At 49.7% G+C, this 17,229-nt stretch overlaps 1 protein-coding gene across 1 annotated transcript in view; it reads left to right on the forward strand.

The window, feature by feature from the left end:
• The window catches only part of STEAP3 (STEAP3 metalloreductase), a 43,099-nt gene that overhangs the window by 11,621 nt on the left and 14,249 nt on the right, over positions 1 to 17,229 (forward strand). The window contains exons 2-3 of the mRNA XM_060301509.1: positions 11,841 to 12,340; positions 14,275 to 14,802. Of these exons, the coding sequence (XP_060157492.1) occupies positions 11,861 to 12,340; positions 14,275 to 14,802 (1,008 nt within the window). The 5' untranslated portion in view covers positions 11,841 to 11,860. The remainder of the gene's footprint in view (positions 1 to 11,840; positions 12,341 to 14,274; positions 14,803 to 17,229) is intronic.

A 17,229-nucleotide genomic window follows, 5' to 3' on the forward strand; every position in this document is an offset into this window, starting at 1 on the left:
GCAGGCCTCAGTACCCTTCCTCGCATGCCGTCCAGTGTGGCTCTAGGACAGCTGTCTGCTGGCATGGGGTGGAGTGCAGAGAAGTAGCTGTGTGGGCAGAAGCTGCAGGGCCCACTCAGGAGCCAAGAGGGCTGTTTAGCCCATGGTACCATCTCCCCTACACCAACATAAGCCTCACTTTGCTAGAGGTCCTGGGGCTTAGAAACCTCAAATTTTGGAAAACAGCTAAGAAATAACTTTGGAAGGTTGCAGAATCACCAGCATTGATGTCACAAAATTCACGCATTAAGCTCACTGAAGAGTCCTTAAACTCTCACCAAAGCATGTTTATTCTTAGTTTACACACATTAATAACAGGCTGTGTGGTATCTCCGCTTTTTTTTTTTTTTTTTTTGCGGTACGCGGGCCTCTCACTGCTGCGGCCTCTCCCGTTGCGGAGCACAGGCTCCAGACGCGCAGGCTCAGCGGCCATGGCTCACGGGCCCAGACGCTCCGTGGCATGTGGGATCCTCCCGGACTGGGGCATGAACCCGTGTCCCCTGCATCGGCAGGCGGACTCTCAACCACTCACTGCGCCACCAGGGAAGCCCTCAGCTTTTCTGTAACAACTTTAATGAGCTATAATTCACATGCTATATAATTCATCCATTTAAAGTAAACAACCAGTGGTTTTTCGTGTATGCACAGAGCTGTACAACCACCACTACAGTCAATTTTAGAACATTTTCATCCCTTCCAAAAAGAAACCCTGTACCATTTCCCCCACCCCTTCTCCCCTTACTCCCTGGCAGCCTCTCTTCTACTTTCTGTTTCTATAGATTTGCCTATTTCTAGGCATTTCCTATAAATGGAATCATACAATAGGTGACCTTTTGTGACTGGCTCCTTTCATTTAGCGTAATATTTTCAGGGTTCATCGTGTTGTGGCATGTATCAGTACCTCATTCCTTTTCATTACTGAATATTATTCTATTGTGTGCATAAACCGCATGTTGTTGAAGCATCCGTCAGTTGATGGTCTTTGTGTTGTTTCCACTCTGGGTATTGTGAATGTGCTACTAGGAATATTGGTGCACCTATTTTTTTTTTTTTTTAAACTGGGCCAACCTTTTTTTTTTTTTTAACCCCACATGTGTTTATTTATTTATTTTTGGCTGTGTTGGGTCTTTGTTTCTGTGCGAGGGCTTTCTCTAATTGTGGCCAGCGGGGGCCACTCTTCATCGTGGTTCGCGGGCCTCTCACTATCGCGGTCTCTTTTGTTGCGGAGCACAGGCTCCAGACGCGCAGGCTTAGTAGTTGTGGCTCACGGGCCTAGTTGCTCCGCGGCATGTGGGATCTTCCCAGACCAGGGCTCGAACCCGTGTCCCCTGCGTTAGCAGGCAGATTCTCAACCACTGCGCCACCAGGGAAGCCCGGGTGCACATATTTTTGTGTGTACATATGCTTTCATTTCTCTAGGTTATATATGTTCCTAGGAGTGGGATTGCTGGGGCATATAGAAACTCTGTGTTTAACTTTTTGAGGAACTTCCAGACTCTTTTCCCTATAGTGGCTACACCATTTTACTTTCCCACTAGCAGTGGATGAGGGTTCTGGTTTCTCTACATCCTCACCAACACTTATTTTCTCTGTCTTGTTTTGATTAAGCCGTCCTACTGGGTGTAAAGAGGTATCCCATGGTTTTAATTTGCATTTCCCTGGGGGCTATTACGTTGAGCATCCTTTTATGTGCTTATTGACAGCTAGTATATCATTGGAGAAATGTCTACTCAAATCCTTTGCCCATTTTTATATAGGTTGTCTTTTTAATATTGAGTTGTAAGCGTTCTTTATATGTTTAGAAACAAGTCCCTTACCAGATATATGATTTGTAAAATTGGTCTCTCATTCTGTGGGTTGTCTTTTCACTTTCTTGATAGTGTGTTATCTGTATTTCTTGTCCACAGCAAGTGAGCAGGACCCGGGAGGGCTTTAATTAAGAGGCCAGCAGGCTGACAGCTGTGATAAATATCCTGACAGTGAGGGAGGATATAAGGCTATAGAACTTTCCTATGGAAACAAGACGAGACTCAAGAACATCCCTTCTTGCAGCTCAGGTTGATCTCTGGGTTCTGGGTGAGGACCTGACTGCCTTCTCTTGAAATATACACTGCATTTTGGAAGGATTTCTGCCCCCAAAGGACAAAATAGAGTAAGGTTTGAAGCTGTAAGCTCCCGTGATGTGTATCTCTGGCCACAAACATGCACGGAACTTCTGCAGTGTGCCAGGCACAGAGCTGGGTTTTGGAGTCGCGCCATGGAACAAGCATGGTGATCTCTATCTACCCTCCCAAAGCTGACTGGGAGTGGGGCGGCACAGGGGTGCACAGAGAAGCCAACAGGCAAAGCCCCAGGCCCTTAACTACCCCATGCTCACTGAGCGAAGCCGGGCAGCCCTCAGTCATTTTACAGATGATGAAGCTAGAGGGAAGATGTAACTTGTCCAGTGTCTACTGGTGAGGAAATCGTCGGGATAGAACCCAGAGTTTCAGCCTCTCGGATCCATACTCTTTTCATCCCTGTAATTTTTAGGTTTAAAAAAAAGTTCTGGTCAAGAATTGTGTTTTCATTTATGGCTTGCCAACTCCCGGGTGCTGGCTGTAGGTACACACCAGTTTGCCCCCGGGGCCGCAAGCTGTCCGTGGACACCTGCTGTTCGGCCCCTGGGCCTTTGCTCACACAGGCTCTTCTTTCTAGAAGGCTTTTCCAGGCTCCCTCTCACATCCTTCAAGGCTCAGCTCAGGCCCACCTCCTGCAGGAAGCCGCCCAGCTGCCCTGCCTGAAGGCAGCGTCCTCTCTCAGGAGACCTTGTTCAATTGCGTCTTGCGCCTGTCACTCCGCAGGGACCCAGGTGTCTAGGAGGGTGTGGACCTCCCCAGGGGTGGTAAGGGGTCATCCCTGGGAGCAGGAAGAAAGCTCAGAGCTTCTGTCTGTATTTAAATTTTAGACTTATCTCTTTACATTTGTTTATATACGATTTATTCTGTATATAACATTATAGTGCACCAGTCATATTTAAATATATTTATAAATAAATAGAGCAGTAATAGGAATGTGTCCCCCCAGATTTAATGTTAAAACTAAAGTTTGAAGATAACTGTGGGCTGCTTGAGGACAAGAACTGGGCCATATTCCTCTGTCAGTCCCTGAGGCCAGAAGTGCTAGCTAAGTCAGCCTCTGGGAGGCTGGGAGGGGGTGGGCGGCACCCCAGTTGGCTTGTAGACCATCCGGCCGCCGGCTGCCCAGCTGGTCACCCCACCGCCACCTACCCACACCCAACTCCATGGTGATCCCTTCCCGGCCGTGGCCTGCTCCGGCCACTGGGGTCTGAAGGGCTGCGTGCTGCCCGTGCAGAACAGGCTGCGGGCTTGTCCACGCCCTGCCTGCCCACGTGCCTGGGGGCCACGCCTGGCCCGCTGGCCTGCCCAAGAGCGGACGGGAGCTGGCAGGTAGGCCAGTGGGCCAGGCGTGGCTCCCAGCCACAAACAGCCCATGTCAGGGCCCTGCCGGGAAGGAGGCGAGACCGGGCAAGGCAGGCAGAGACCCAGAGAGGACTGGGAACCGTAGCTGGTGCCAGTGCCTGCACGTCCGGGCCTCCGTGCTGCTTCGTCCGCAACCTGGGAGGGGGAAACGGGCAGGTTTGTGTGTGCAGGCCGCAGGCCCCCCAAGCCCAGCAGCTGTTGGATTCCTCCCCCCACCCCCAGATCTGTAACTAGAACAGCCAGGGAGCCAGGGCCCAGCCAGGATTAGGCACTCTCACCTTTGGGCCACATGGACAGGCAACAAGGAGTCTGCTGGACCTTTGGGGCCTCTAGGACTCTACCACCTGTCCTACCCTCACCAGCATCACGCCAGCAGCAGGCCTTGTGCTGGGCACTGGGAGGGTGGAAGAATTTTGAAAGGCCCGTGAAGCACTTCAGAGAATACACACACACACACACACGCACGCACGCACGCACGCACGTGTACACATAGCACCAGCCAGAAAAGGTGGCTCTGAGGTCTCGTTAACTAGTTCCATCCTCACAACAAGGCATGGTAGAGGTACAATTCGTGTCCCCATTTTAAACGTGAGGGGACTAAGGTGCAGAGGCACCTGGGTAGTGAGTGATGGGCGTGGCTATGATTAGAACCCAGCACCTCTGCCCAGGTGGCTGTGTCCCTGCGTCCGAGCTGGAGGGGAAGGAGGCGTTACAACCTGGCGTTTTCCTGTCCCAAGGATCAAATTTTGGTAGCAAGCACTTTAGAGGTGCTTTACGTTTAATTTCCATTTACCCTGCCGCTAAAAGCAGGGCCCCGTAGGACCATAAGTCTGGGATGTTTAATAGGGTCCCCAGATGCTCTCATGTCCCAGGGCCAGTTTGGGGCAAAGCTGGGACAAGCCCCAGGCCGTCAGGCCCATGCCCTTGGCTTCCCTCTGCTGCAGCTGCCTCGTCTGGGGTCCCCAAAAGGGGACCGAATGAGGTTCTCAACAGTGAGCCTTGAGTACCAGCCCCAAACCCTTCCTCTCCCCGTCGTGATGCTAAGTCTCGAGATAAACGAGGACAGGAGGGTCCAGGTCTCATTGGCTTTCTCTTTGGGCTGGTTCAGGTTTGCCGTGAGGCTGTAAATCATTCGGGGCTCTGCAAGGACCAGCAGATGCTGTGTGTGCCATGAAGCCCTCCCTGGCTGCCCCTTTGGCAGCCCCATCCCTTCCTTCCCTGCATCCACTCATGGGTGGACATGCCACCCAACACGCACAGGATTATAAACCATCCTAAAGTGGGAAGCACATCTTGTTCATCCTTATGTTCCTAAGTGTTCAGCACGTGGTAGTTGCCCAGGAGATGGGAGGGAGAAGAGAGAGAGCAAAGCCGGAGGAGAGGCTTCTGTCCAGGAGGGGATCTACTTGGGATCCTCCAAATTGCTAGCAAACGTGAAGACGACCTGAAGGCCTCAGCGTGGTGACTCTCCCTCCCCGTAGGGACAAAACCTGCCCCAGGACTGGTGTCTCCAGGTGGCTGAGGCAGGGACTGGGGAAAGCCCTGGGGTATCTGTCCCAGTCATGACTGACCCATAGGGAGGGCTGGAGTCCCTGGGGAGGGATTTACAGTTACCTTGGCCCAAATCCCTGGCTCTGGCCTGGGAGTCTGAGGCCACCTGCAAGGCCCCTGTCACCACTCGCCCCTCTTCCCAGGGCTGCAGAGGTGCTGACAGGGTCTGTACATCCTTACTTTGCCTCACCCCCGCTGCTGGGACAGTGCTGGCAACCAGTGTCTGCGTCATTGCCGACAGCCATCCACCCAGTGCTTACGACATACCGAGAGCTCTGTTCTGAGTGCTATACCCACACTGGCTTCATTCCTACAACCTCCCCATAAGGAAGGTACTGTGATCTCTCCCTTTTATAGCTGGGGAACTGAGGCACTGACAGGCCCAAGGTGGCAGAGTGAGAATTAGAACCCAGGCTTACCCGACGGTAAGTCGGGTGCTAAGGCAGCCCGTGGACTCTAAGCCTGGGCTCCGGGGATCCTCGGGAGGCCCATTTGTGTCTACAAAGCATAGATCATCACCACTTGGAAAAATATCCTGTACCCAGACCAGGCAGAAGACGCTCTTTCCCGTTTTTCAGGGAGTGGCAATCCCCGTCTGAGCCCACAGTCAGCCTGGCCTGAGCAGCGTGGAGGCCCTGGCTAGTGCTTGTATGTCTGTGTGGTCATGGCCCCTCCATTTGTGTGTCCCCCAAAAAATGACCCTGAAGGGGCTTAGCTCAGCTGGTCCCTGGTGTCTGTGATAGAGACAGGGCGATGCTCTGAAACCACTTAAGAGGCGCGAGACGCTAGGGGAGTTGCCTGTATTTGGCGGACGCAGGACAGCAACACGTGTCCCTGACTCTCGGTCACTGCGTCCACTTCCACACTGACCCTCTCTTCTCAGCCAGAGTGGTCCCAGCTCTGCTACTTGCTGGACAGGTCAGTGTCCTCCATCTGGGCAGTAAGACTCTTGGGGAAGTTCAGACTACAGAGGCCGACAGACCTGTGTCCCATTCTTCCTTCCTCCGCTTCCCCTCTGTGCCACCTGAAGCAGGTTTCTCAACCTCTCTGAGCCTCCATTTCGTCTTCTTTAAGTTGGGGATAATAATGGCCCTACTTCATGGGGTTCTGTGAGGACTGGATGACCGCCACTCGTCAACGCGTCACACATCACCTACAGCAGTGTCTGGCACGTGGTGGCCATCCCATAGCTAGGAGCTGCTGCTGCCCCCTTGTAAAACGTCCAGGTCAGTTTTCAAAGCATTTTAAGATTGCATTGTCTGCCATCTCGGAGCAGAGATTGTGACCTCCATTTACAAAGGTGGAAGCTGGGGCCCAGAGAGGCACAGGGGCTTGTCCAAGGACACACAGCTGGTTCGTGGGAGAGCCAGGACACAGCCTCCTGGTTCCCCTGCACCCCCTTGTGTTAGATCTTGTGCCTCCCACCTCACCCAGTGTGTAGCACGTGCCAGGAGGCTTCTGTGGAAAGTGGGAAGAGGGTGTTAAAAAGCCATCCCTGCAGCTCCACTGGTTCCAGGCAGGGATTCTTAACCCTCCTATGCCGAGGACCCCCGTGAATTCATTGACTGGTGAAGCCCCTAAACTTCTGCTCAGAATAACGCTCTTCTTACATACATAAAATTACATAGGGTTACAAAGAATACCTACTATATTGAAACACAGTCCCTAAAATATATTTTTAAAAGACGTGTAATAGTAACATGCATGATTCTTTATGTTAAGTCACAAGATCTAGTGACAGAATCTATTATTTACTATAATTTTAGTTTTTAATTTCCCCCCACCCTTATTGAGTTATGAAAGACAAATAAAATTGTGTATATTTAAGGTATACAATGTGATATTTTGATATACATATACATTGTGAACTAACTACCACAATAAAGCTAATTAGCATATCCGTCACCTCACATAGTTTCCATTTTTGTGTGTGTTGGGCACACTTGAGAATTACTCTCTTAGAAAATTTCAGGTATATAATACAGTATTATCAACTGTAGCCACCATAATATTCATTAGATCTCTCATCTTATAACTGAAAGTTTGTACCCTTTGACCAACATCTCCCCTTTTCTCCTGGTCACCGTTCTTTCCACTCTCTGCTTCTAAGTTTGACTTTTTCAGAACCACATGTAAGTGGGATCATGCAGCGTTTGTTAGTGTAATGTCCATTCCACTTAGTGTAATATCCTCCAGGTTCATTACGTTGATGCAAATGTCAGGATTTCCTTCTTTTTTAAGGTTGAATAATATTTCATTGTACGTATGCACCACATTTGCATTACCCATTCATCCATCAACAGACACTGAGGTTGTTTCCCTATCTTGTCTACTATGAATTATGCTGCAGTAAACATGGGGTGCAGATCTCTTCAAGATAGTGATTTTATCTCCTTTGGGTGAATACCCAGTAGTGGATTGCTGGATCATATGGTAGTTCTATTTTTAATATTTTGAGGAGCCGCCATGCTGTTTTCCATAATGGCTGTACAAATTTACATTCCCACCAGCAACGCACAAGGGTTCCCTTTTCTCTACATGTGTGCCAACACTTATTATCTTTTGACTTTTTGACACTAGTCATCCTAAAAGGTGTGAGGTTTTGATTTACATTTTCCTGATGATAAGCATCTTTTTATAATACTTGTTGACCATTTATAATACTTGTTGACCACAAAGATAATTTTATTTCTTCCTTACCAATTTGGATGCCTTTGTTCTTTTTCTTGTCTGATTGCTCAAGCTAGGACTTCCAGTACTTCAGACTTTGTATGTCTTCCTTAGAAAAATGTCTGTTCAGTTCCTTTGCATTTTTAATTGGATTATTTGGGTTTTTAACTATTGAGTTATATGATTTCCTTATATATTTTGGAAATTAACCCCTTATTGGATATATGGTTTACAAATATTTGCTCCCATTCTATAGGTTACCTTTTCATGTTGTTGATTATTTCCTTTGCTGTGCAAAAACATTTTAGTTTGACTTAAGTCAGACTAGACTTGTTTGCTTTTACTTTTGTTGCCTGTACTTTTGGTGTCAAATCCAAAAAAAGTCATTGATAAGACCAGTGTTTTCTTCTAAGACAGTAATACAGTTTCAGGTCTTACCTTTTTTTTTTTTTTTTTTTGAGTTTAAGTCTTGAATCCATTTTGAGTTGATTTTTGTGTATGACATGAGATGTGGGTCCAGTTTCATTCTTTTCCATGGGGATGTCCAGTTTTCCCAATGCCATTTATTGAAGAGATTGTCATTTCCCCACTGGGTATTCTTGGCACCTGTGCTGAAGATTAATTGACCATATATGCATGGGTTTATTTCTGGGGCTCTCTATTCTGTTCCGTTGGTTTATGTCTGTTTTTATGTCAGTACCATATTGCTTTGATTACTATAGCTTTGTAATACAATTTGAAATTAGGAAGTGTGATGCTTCCAGCTTTGTTCTTCCTGCTCAGGACTGCTTCAGCCCTTTGGGGTCTTTTGTGGTTCTATACAAATCTTAGGATTTTTTTCCTGTATCTGTGAAAAATGCTATTGGGAGTTTTATATAGATTGCTTTGGATCTGAATGTCTTTCCATTTATTTGTGTCTTCTTCAATTTCTTTCATCAGTGTTCCGTAGTTTTAAGTGTACAGCTCTTTCACCTCCTTGGTTAAATTTATTCCTAAGTATTTTATTCTTTTTGGTGGTATTGTAAATGAGATTGTTTTATTAATTTCTTTTTCAGATAGTTAATTGTTGGCATATAGAAACACAGCCGACTTTTGTACGTTGATTCTTCTCTTGTTGCGGAGCACGGGCTCTAGGCATGAGGGCTTCAGTAGTTGTGGCTCGCAGGCTCAGTAGTTGTGGTGCATGGGCTTTGGTGCTCTGCGGCACGTGGGATCTTCCTGGACCAGGGCTCGAAGCCGTGTCCCCGGCATTGGCAGGCAGATTCTTTAACCAGTGTTCCACCAGGGAAGCCCTGTATGTTGATTTTGTATCCTGCAGCTTTACTGGATTAATTTCTTAGTTGTAACAGTTTTTTGGTGGAGTCTTTAGAGTTTTCTATATATAAGATCACATCAACTGCAAACAAAGATAATTTTATTTCTTCCTTACCAATTTGGATGCCTTTGTTCTTTTTCTTGTCTGATTGCTCAAGCTAGGACTTCCAGTATATGTTGAATAGAAGCGGCAAGAGTGGGCACCCTTGTGTTGTTCCTGATCTTAGAGGAAAAAGCTTTCAGCTTCTCATCATTGAGTATGATGTTAGGTGTGAGCTTGTCATATATGGCCTTTATTATACTGAAGTACATTCCTAGTTCTGTGTCTAATTTGTTGAGAGTTTTTATCATGAAAGTATGTTCAATTCTGGTAAATGTTTTTTTCTGCATCTATTGAGATGATCATATCATTTTCGTCCCTCTTCTGTTAATGTGGTGTTTCACATTTAATGGTTTGCTTATGTTGAACCATCCTTGCATCTCAGAGATAAATCCCACTTTGATCATGGTGTAGGATCCTTTTAATGTGCTGTTGAATTCAGTTTGCTAGTGTTTCATTGAGGATTTTTGCATCTATGTTCATCAGGGATATTGACCTGTAATTTGCTTTTCATGTAGTGTCCTTATCTGTCTTTGATATCAGAGTAATGATGGCCTCATAAAATGAGCTTGGAAGTGTTCCCTCCTCTTCAGTTTTATGAAAGAGTGGGAGAAGGATTAGCATTAACTCTTCATGAAATGTTTGGAAGAATTCACCAGTGAAGCCCCCCAGTCCTAGGCCTTTCTTTGTTGGGGGAGTGTTTTACATCACTGATTCAATCTCCTTACTCATTACTGGCCTGTTCAGATTTTTTATTTCTTCATGAGTCAATCTTGGTAGATGGTATGTTTTTAGGAATTTATCCATTTCTTCTGGGTTGTCCAGTTTGTTGTCATATAATTGTTCATAATAGTCTCATGATCTTTTGTATTTCTGTGTTATCCGTTGTAATGTCTCTCTTTTTTTATCTTATTTGAGTCTTTTTTTTCTTTGTGAATCTAGCTAAAGGTTTGTCAGTGTTACCTTTTCAAAAAACCAGGTCTTAATTTTATTGATTTTTTTTTTCTCTTGTGTTTCTAGCCTTTATTGCAATTGTTTCCACTCTGATCTTTGTTATATCCTTCCTTCTGTTATCTTTGGACTTAGTTTGTTGTTCTTTTCCTAGTTCCTTGAGGTGTAAAGTTAAGTTGTTTGAGATCTTTCTTTTTTCTTCATTTTGCCATTAAGCTATAAACTTTCCTTTTAGAGCTGCTTTTGCTTCATCCCATACTTTTTGGTATGTTGTACTTCAATTTTTGCTTGTTTCAGATAGTTTTTTTTTTATTTCCCTTTTGATTTCTTCTTTGGCTCATTTGTTGTTCAGGAGTGTACTAATTTCCACATATTTGTGAATTATCTAATTTTCCTCCTGTTATTGATTTCTAGTTTCATACTATTGTGGTCAGAAAATATACCTGATATGATTTCAGTCTTTTTAAAATTGTTAAGATGTGTTTTATGACCTAACATATGCTCTGTCCTGGAGAATATTCTGTGACACATGAGGAGAAAGTGTATTGTGCTGCTATTGGATAGAACGTTCTCTATATGTCTGTTAGGTTCATTTGGTCTAAAGTACAGTTCAAGTTCAATGTTCCCATACTGATTTTTTTTTTGTCTGATCCATCCATGGTTGAAAGTGGGGTAGGGAAGTCCCCTACTGTTATTTATAAAGTTGTCTATTTTCCCTTCAGATATGTTAATATTTGCTTTCTGTATTTAAGTGTTGCACGTACCATAATTTTGAAATAATGATGAGTTTAAATTGTATTTGTAGAGTTCTTTCACAATTAAATTTGTGATGTGACATTGGTCATTAATGGTGACAAACTCACAGGTAGGCTAATACTACTGTGTTGCTGCTCACATTCATACTTGAAGAAAATAGCAACTTTCAGTTAGAAGTTGGTGACCATTAAAACAAATAATTTTCCCACCCAAGTTTACTATAAATTCGTGGCCCAAGTCCAGGGTTTCCTCCATGTCCCCTCATATCTCAGACTTAGTAAAGGAGCTCCCAGGGCACCCACCCAATCTTAGGGTCCCATTCACTGTCATGTCCCACTCCAATCCCACCCTCAGACAGTAGGATTTCAGTGTTCATTCATTCAGCAAACATTGAACACTAGCTCTGTGCCAGGCCTTGGGACAAATGGTGAGATCCAAAGTCAAATAAGATGAGGTCCCTGCCTTTAAGCTGCTCGTCATCTACTTAAAGAAGAGCATCAGAGACACCATCCCAAAATGCAAAATGTAAACAAGCACAGGAACATGTCTACCCTTCCTGGTAATCGGATAAACCCAGTGATGCTGAGGTTGGGTCACTCCTGGGTAGTAACACTGGCCATTACATAAGCCTTTTGAGAAGACGTATGGCCCTGCATAGCATCGATCACAGAAATTCCATACCCTTCTTTCTCAGCACTCTCACGCTTGCAGATTTGTACCAAGGAAATAACTCAGGACAAAGGACAGAGTGTGGAGGGCAGAGGTCCTTTCCTCTCCTTTTCTGGAGGCTGTGTCCTCCTCAGGAAGGGGCTGGGTCTTGTTCAGCTTGTGCCCCCGTGCTCACACATGTTAATACTCATAAAGTCCTGTTGGGTGAATGTTGGACCCCCGTGCAGCTCCAGCGGACAAGAGAGGGAGCTGGTAGGAGGGGCAGTCCAGAAGCCCTCCACTGATCAAGTTCCTGTTTTCTCTTCTAGCCACCAGAACATCAGGAGAGATGGACAAGCCACTCATCAGCCGCCACCTGGTGGACAGTGACGGCAGCCTTGCCGAGGCCCCCAGGGAGGTTCCCAAAGTGGGCATCCTGGGCAGCGGGGACTTTGCCCGCTCCCTGGCCACACGCCTGGTGGGCTCCGGCTTCAGCGTGGTGGTGGGGAGCCGCAACCCCAAACGCACGGCTGGGCTGTTCCCCTCAGCAGCACAAGTGACTCTCCAGGAGGAGGCAGTGGGGTCTCCAGAGGTCATCTTCGTGGCTATGTTCCGGGAACACTACTCCACGCTATGTGGTCTCAGTGACCAGCTGGCCGGCAAGATCCTGGTGGACGTGAGCAACCCCACACAGCAGGAGCACCTTCGGCACCATGAGTCCAATGCTGAGTACCTGGCCTCCCTCTTCCCCACCTGCACAGTGGTCAAGGCCTTCAATGTCATCTCTGCCTGGACCCTGCAGGCTGGCCCAAGGGATGGAAACAGGCAGGTAGGTGCTGGAGGAATGCCAGTCACATAACAATAAATGTAAACGGCTAACTTCCATTGAGGGCCCTTGGTGTACCAGGCTTTTTATGTACATTATCTCAGCTCATCTCATAGCCCTGCAAAGTTCCATTTTACAGAGCAGGAAACTGAGGCTCAGAGATGTTAATGAACTTACTCACACTAGGTCTCACAGCTTGGTGAACTGGGATTTGAACCCAGTTCCTAGGAACCTGAAATCATGTTCTTTCTTCTATGGTAATTTGATTTCCAAGAAGGCAAGGAGGAAAAGGTTGATGGTTTTCTTTTTACTATTTGGAGTCAAGAAGAGGAGAGATTTTGCTTTTAGGATTGCGCTTAGAAAGAAGAAGGTAACACACTCATGTGCCAGGTCCTAAGGAAGCAGGCATGTCCCAAACTTTATCTCATTTATTCCAGGGGCTTCCAAAAACTGTGTGGATTTCTCAGAATAGTCAACAGCAGGTTTTTCTGAGGGTGGAAAATGGCTCCAGAAAACAGCCATTGCTGCATACTGTTGTTGGCAGGAGGAGCTCTAACCAAGACAAGGTGGTCTTTTTGTTTGTATTTTTGTGGGGTTTTTTTGCAGTACGCGGGCCTCTCACTGCTGTGGCCTCTCCCGTTGCGGAGCTCAGGCTCCGGACGCGCAGGCTCAGCGGCCATGGCTCACGGGCCCAGCCGCTCCGCGGCATGTGGGATCTTCCCAGACCGGGGCACGAACCCGTGTCCCCTGCATCGGCAGGCGGACTCCCAACCACTGCGCCACCAGGGAAGCCCAACAAGGTGGTTTTTAATGCCAAGAGGCAACCTGTACTTGCCTCAGGGAAGCATGCTAGGCTCCACATGTGTTTGAGAACTTCCACCAATGAGTCCAGCTCAGATGCCTTCTCTGCCCAGCTCCATGCCAGGCTGTGGGGAGCCCACAGGTACCCAGCCACCCCTGACTGGAGGGCCCTCCATGCAGCCTGCATCTTGGGACTCCTACATTTGGACAGGCAAGGAACAGCGGGGGAGTGTAGGGTAGCAGGGCCTGGGAGGGAGCAGAGCTAGAGGCTGGCTGGGGAAGACTTTGAGATCAGCCTTGGCCTTTGCCCTACCTTAGGTTGTCAGGCACAAGGAACAGGAAGGGCATTCCAAGCTGAGGGGACAACCCACAGAGGCACAGAGGTGGGGAACAGTGTTCCCAAACGATGTTCCCACTGGGACAATAGTACCTACGTGCAGGCTTGTGATGAGGCTGAGGGTTCACACGTGTAACGCCTGGCACATAGCGGGTGCTGAGTCAGTGTTGGTAGACCATCTGACCACAGCGGTGTCAGGAAGACCCATGGAGTGTTCAGGGATCAGAGAACCCCAGTGGGCCTGCGTTGGGGCTCGTGGAGGGGAGCAGTGGGCTACGAGGCTGGGGCTGGCTTGTGGAAGGCCTTGTGTTGAGGGCTGTGAGGGGCCAGAGGACATGGTCAGAGGGGACACTTCTGGACTGAGGGATGGAGCTGCAGCCACAGCTGCACTTGCTGGGCCATATGCAAAGCCCAGGTGCTGAACGACCCCCAGGGCAGGCCGCAGTCCTTTGAGGCACCTACTCCAAGGGCCCCCGGGGGCCGCCTAGATGGGCGTTTTTCTTGTGGATGCCGATGGCAGTGAACTGGGCGAGATGCTCACTGTTGGGTGAGCGTTGGCTGTTTTCCTCGAGAAGCGGGCATTGCTGGGCCAGAGACTAGGAGCCCACAGGGAGCCAAGGAAAGGCCCCGGGCCGGGATTCAGGGCCTCCTTGTGCTCCAGCCGTACCCTTACCTGGCAGATCGCTGGGCCTCAGTTTCCTCAGCTGCTCCGTGAGGAGCTTGGCCAAGATGCTCTCCGAGGCCCCGCTCAACCCTCCGGGGACCCCACCTGACCCCCCCCCCACCTTCCTCCCCGCAGGTGCCCATCTGCAGTGACCAGCCAGAAGCCAAACGCGCCATCTTGGAGCTGGCGCAGGCCATGGGCTTCACCCCCGTGGACATGGGGTCCCTGGCCTCGGCCCGGGAGGTGGAGGCCATGCCCCTGCGCCTCCTCCCAGGCTGGAAGGTGCCTGCTCTCCTGGCCCTGGGGCTCTTCGTCTTCTTCTACACCTACAACTTCATCCGGGATGTGCTGCAGCCCTACCTGCAGGAGGGCAAGAACAAGTTCTACCAGCTGCCCGTGTCCGTGGTCAACACAACGCTGCCCTGCGTGGCCTATGTGCTGCTGTCGCTGGTGTACCTGCCCGGCGTGGTGGCGGCGGCCCTGCAGCTGCGCCGCGGCACCAAGTACCGCCGCTTCCCCGACTGGCTGGACCACTGGCTGCAGCACCGCAAGCAGATGGGGCTGCTCAGCTTCTTCTGCGCCGCCCTGCACGCGCTCTACAGCTTCTGCCTGCCGCTGCGCCGCTCCCACCGCTACGAGCTGGTCAACCAGGCCGTCAAGCAGGTACGGTGCTCGCCTGCTTCCTGCCAATCACAGCGCCGGGGTGGGGGCGCCCGTGGGTGCAGCCCGCCAGTTGTCACCTGCCGATCCTGCCCGGACTGGATCACGCCCACATCCTGCTGTCCGAGGTTTGGCGTATCAGCGAACAGAACGTGAAAAGCGCTCTGCCCCCAAGCCAGGGAGACTTAAAGCGCAGCTGTGAGTGACAGAGGGTATGTAGAACGTAGCGAAGTGCTAAGGAGGAAGATCAAGGGGGGGCGGGGGGTGCAGTATTAAAGGGTGGTGAGGGAGGCCTGGCTGAGCGGGGGACATGTGAGCCCAGGTCGGAAGGACAGGAGGACAGGAGCTGTCTGGCACCTTTGAGGATCGGCAAGGAGGCCCTCTTGGTGGAGCCAGGGGACGGGGTGGTGGGCGGGGCCTGGGAGGCGGAAGCCACACCAGAGAAGCCTTAAAGGCTGAGGAAGGGCTTGGGCCTTCGACTTGAAGCCGAGCAAAGGTTTTGAGTAGAGGAGTGATGCGCCGTCTGGGGTTTTAGCTGGCTCACTCTGCTGCCGGATGGAGAACAGACAATCAAAGATCAAACGCACATGCTGGGAAACCAGTTAGGAGGCTGTGCGGGAACCCAGATGAGAGGCCACGGAGGCTTGGAGTGGGCTGGGAGCAGCAGAGAGACAAGAAGGTGTTGAAGGCGTATTCTGAAGCCAGGGTACACAGAACTGCTGTAATAGACATGGGGTTCATGAGGTGGTGCAGGACGACTCTGGGTTTTCAGCCTGAGCACCTGGAGGGATGGAGTTGCCATCCCCTGAGACGGGAAAGGCTGCAGGAGCATGTGGGGTTTTTTGTTTTTTTTTTTTGCGGTACGCGGACCTCTCACTGTTGTGGCCTCTCCCGTTGCGGAGCGCAGGCCCCGGACGCGCAGGCTCAGTGGCCATGGCTCACGGGCCCAGCCGCTCCGCGGCATGTGAGATCTTCCCGGACCGGGGCACGAACCCGCGTCCCCTGCATCGGCAGGCGGACTCTCAACCGCTGCGCCACCAGGGAAGCCCAGCATGTGTATTTTGAGGGGGTGGAAGGGCACAGTAATTATTCATTTAGGAAAGCCGTAGGGTGCTCTTTTGCCAGCGGGATTCCTGGGAATGGAGGGCCTTCGGGTCAAGCCAGGTGGTATCGCAGGCAGCATCCTCTGGCACCTGTACCCACAGAAATAGTCCCCCCAGATGCTTGCTCTGGGTTCACAAGCTCACGGGGCCTGATTCTGAGTCCCAAGCTCAGGTCTGCAAGCAACCCTGCCTTTATTTTCCCCGACCTGCTTAATTCCACCTCTAGCCCTAGCCTCTGGCCTGGTGCGAGGGTCCTACCCACTCCGGGACACTCAGCCGCCCAATGAGACGCTTCTCTTCTACCCCTGGTTCCAGCTGCCGTTTTGTTCTTGCTTGGGAAGCAGGGATCTTACAGAGGCTGGGCCCTCCCCAGGTACCCCCACCATGCGGCCATCCCCTCGGAGGCCTGACCACTTCCCAGAGCAGAGCCAGGAGGCAAGGCTGGGCCACTTCCTGGGAATCACAGACCTCAGTCCCTGTTCACTCTAGTTCCTGCTTCCTTGCTGGCAGCTCCTCAAATGCCCTCGTCATTCCCCGCCCATGGACACCTGGCACCATTCCATCTGTTGGCTTGGGCTTTCATAAGAGAAAGGAGGAACCCCAGACTTCAGGCAAAGCAGCAAGCCACCTGCTGGAAATGAGAGAGGAAGGGAAAAAATAATAGTCGCTAACGCTTAAAAAGCGCTTAGTGTGTTCCAGGTACCATCTAAGAGCTTTACATACCCAGTGTGAATTCATTGAACTCTTATCCCTATAAGGCAGGTGCTGTACTACCCTTATTTTACAGATGATAAAACTGAGGCACAGAGAGGTTAAGTAACTTGGTCAAAGTCACTCAGCCAGTAAGTGGCTGAGCTGGGATCCAGGTCCAGCCAATCTCCTCCAAATCCGTGTTCATGCCCGTACTGCTTTCTACGGGGAAAACAAGTCCAAATTAACAGTTGAATGAATGATCCCGGAACTCATTCATTCTCTGAGTTCTACTCTACCGGGCCCTGAGGCCACGGGATGAAATCAGACAGTCTCGTCCCTCACCTCAGCTGGCGTGGGGTGGCGTGGAGGCCTGCAGGCCAGAGCCCTAGACTCCTGTCCTCCAGCATCACTGACTGGAACAAAGAGCTTGACCTTAATAAGCAAGTCACAACCCCTCTTTGGTCCTCAGGGCCCTGGTGTAGATGGAGGTCTCACCCAGTGCTAATGTTTTTTGATGCTCTTTCATGATATTTTCTTACTCCTAAGAAGAGTCAGCCTGCTGGGCAGGAAGCTCTGCGTGGCTCCTCGGAGAGTGGAGCAATGTTTGCTGCCCAGGAGGTGGCGGGTGTTCCAG

The sequence above is a fragment of the Globicephala melas genome, chromosome 7, assembly GCF_963455315.2.
Source record: "Globicephala melas chromosome 7, mGloMel1.2, whole genome shotgun sequence".
Taxonomy (NCBI): domain Eukaryota; kingdom Metazoa; phylum Chordata; class Mammalia; order Artiodactyla; family Delphinidae; genus Globicephala; species Globicephala melas.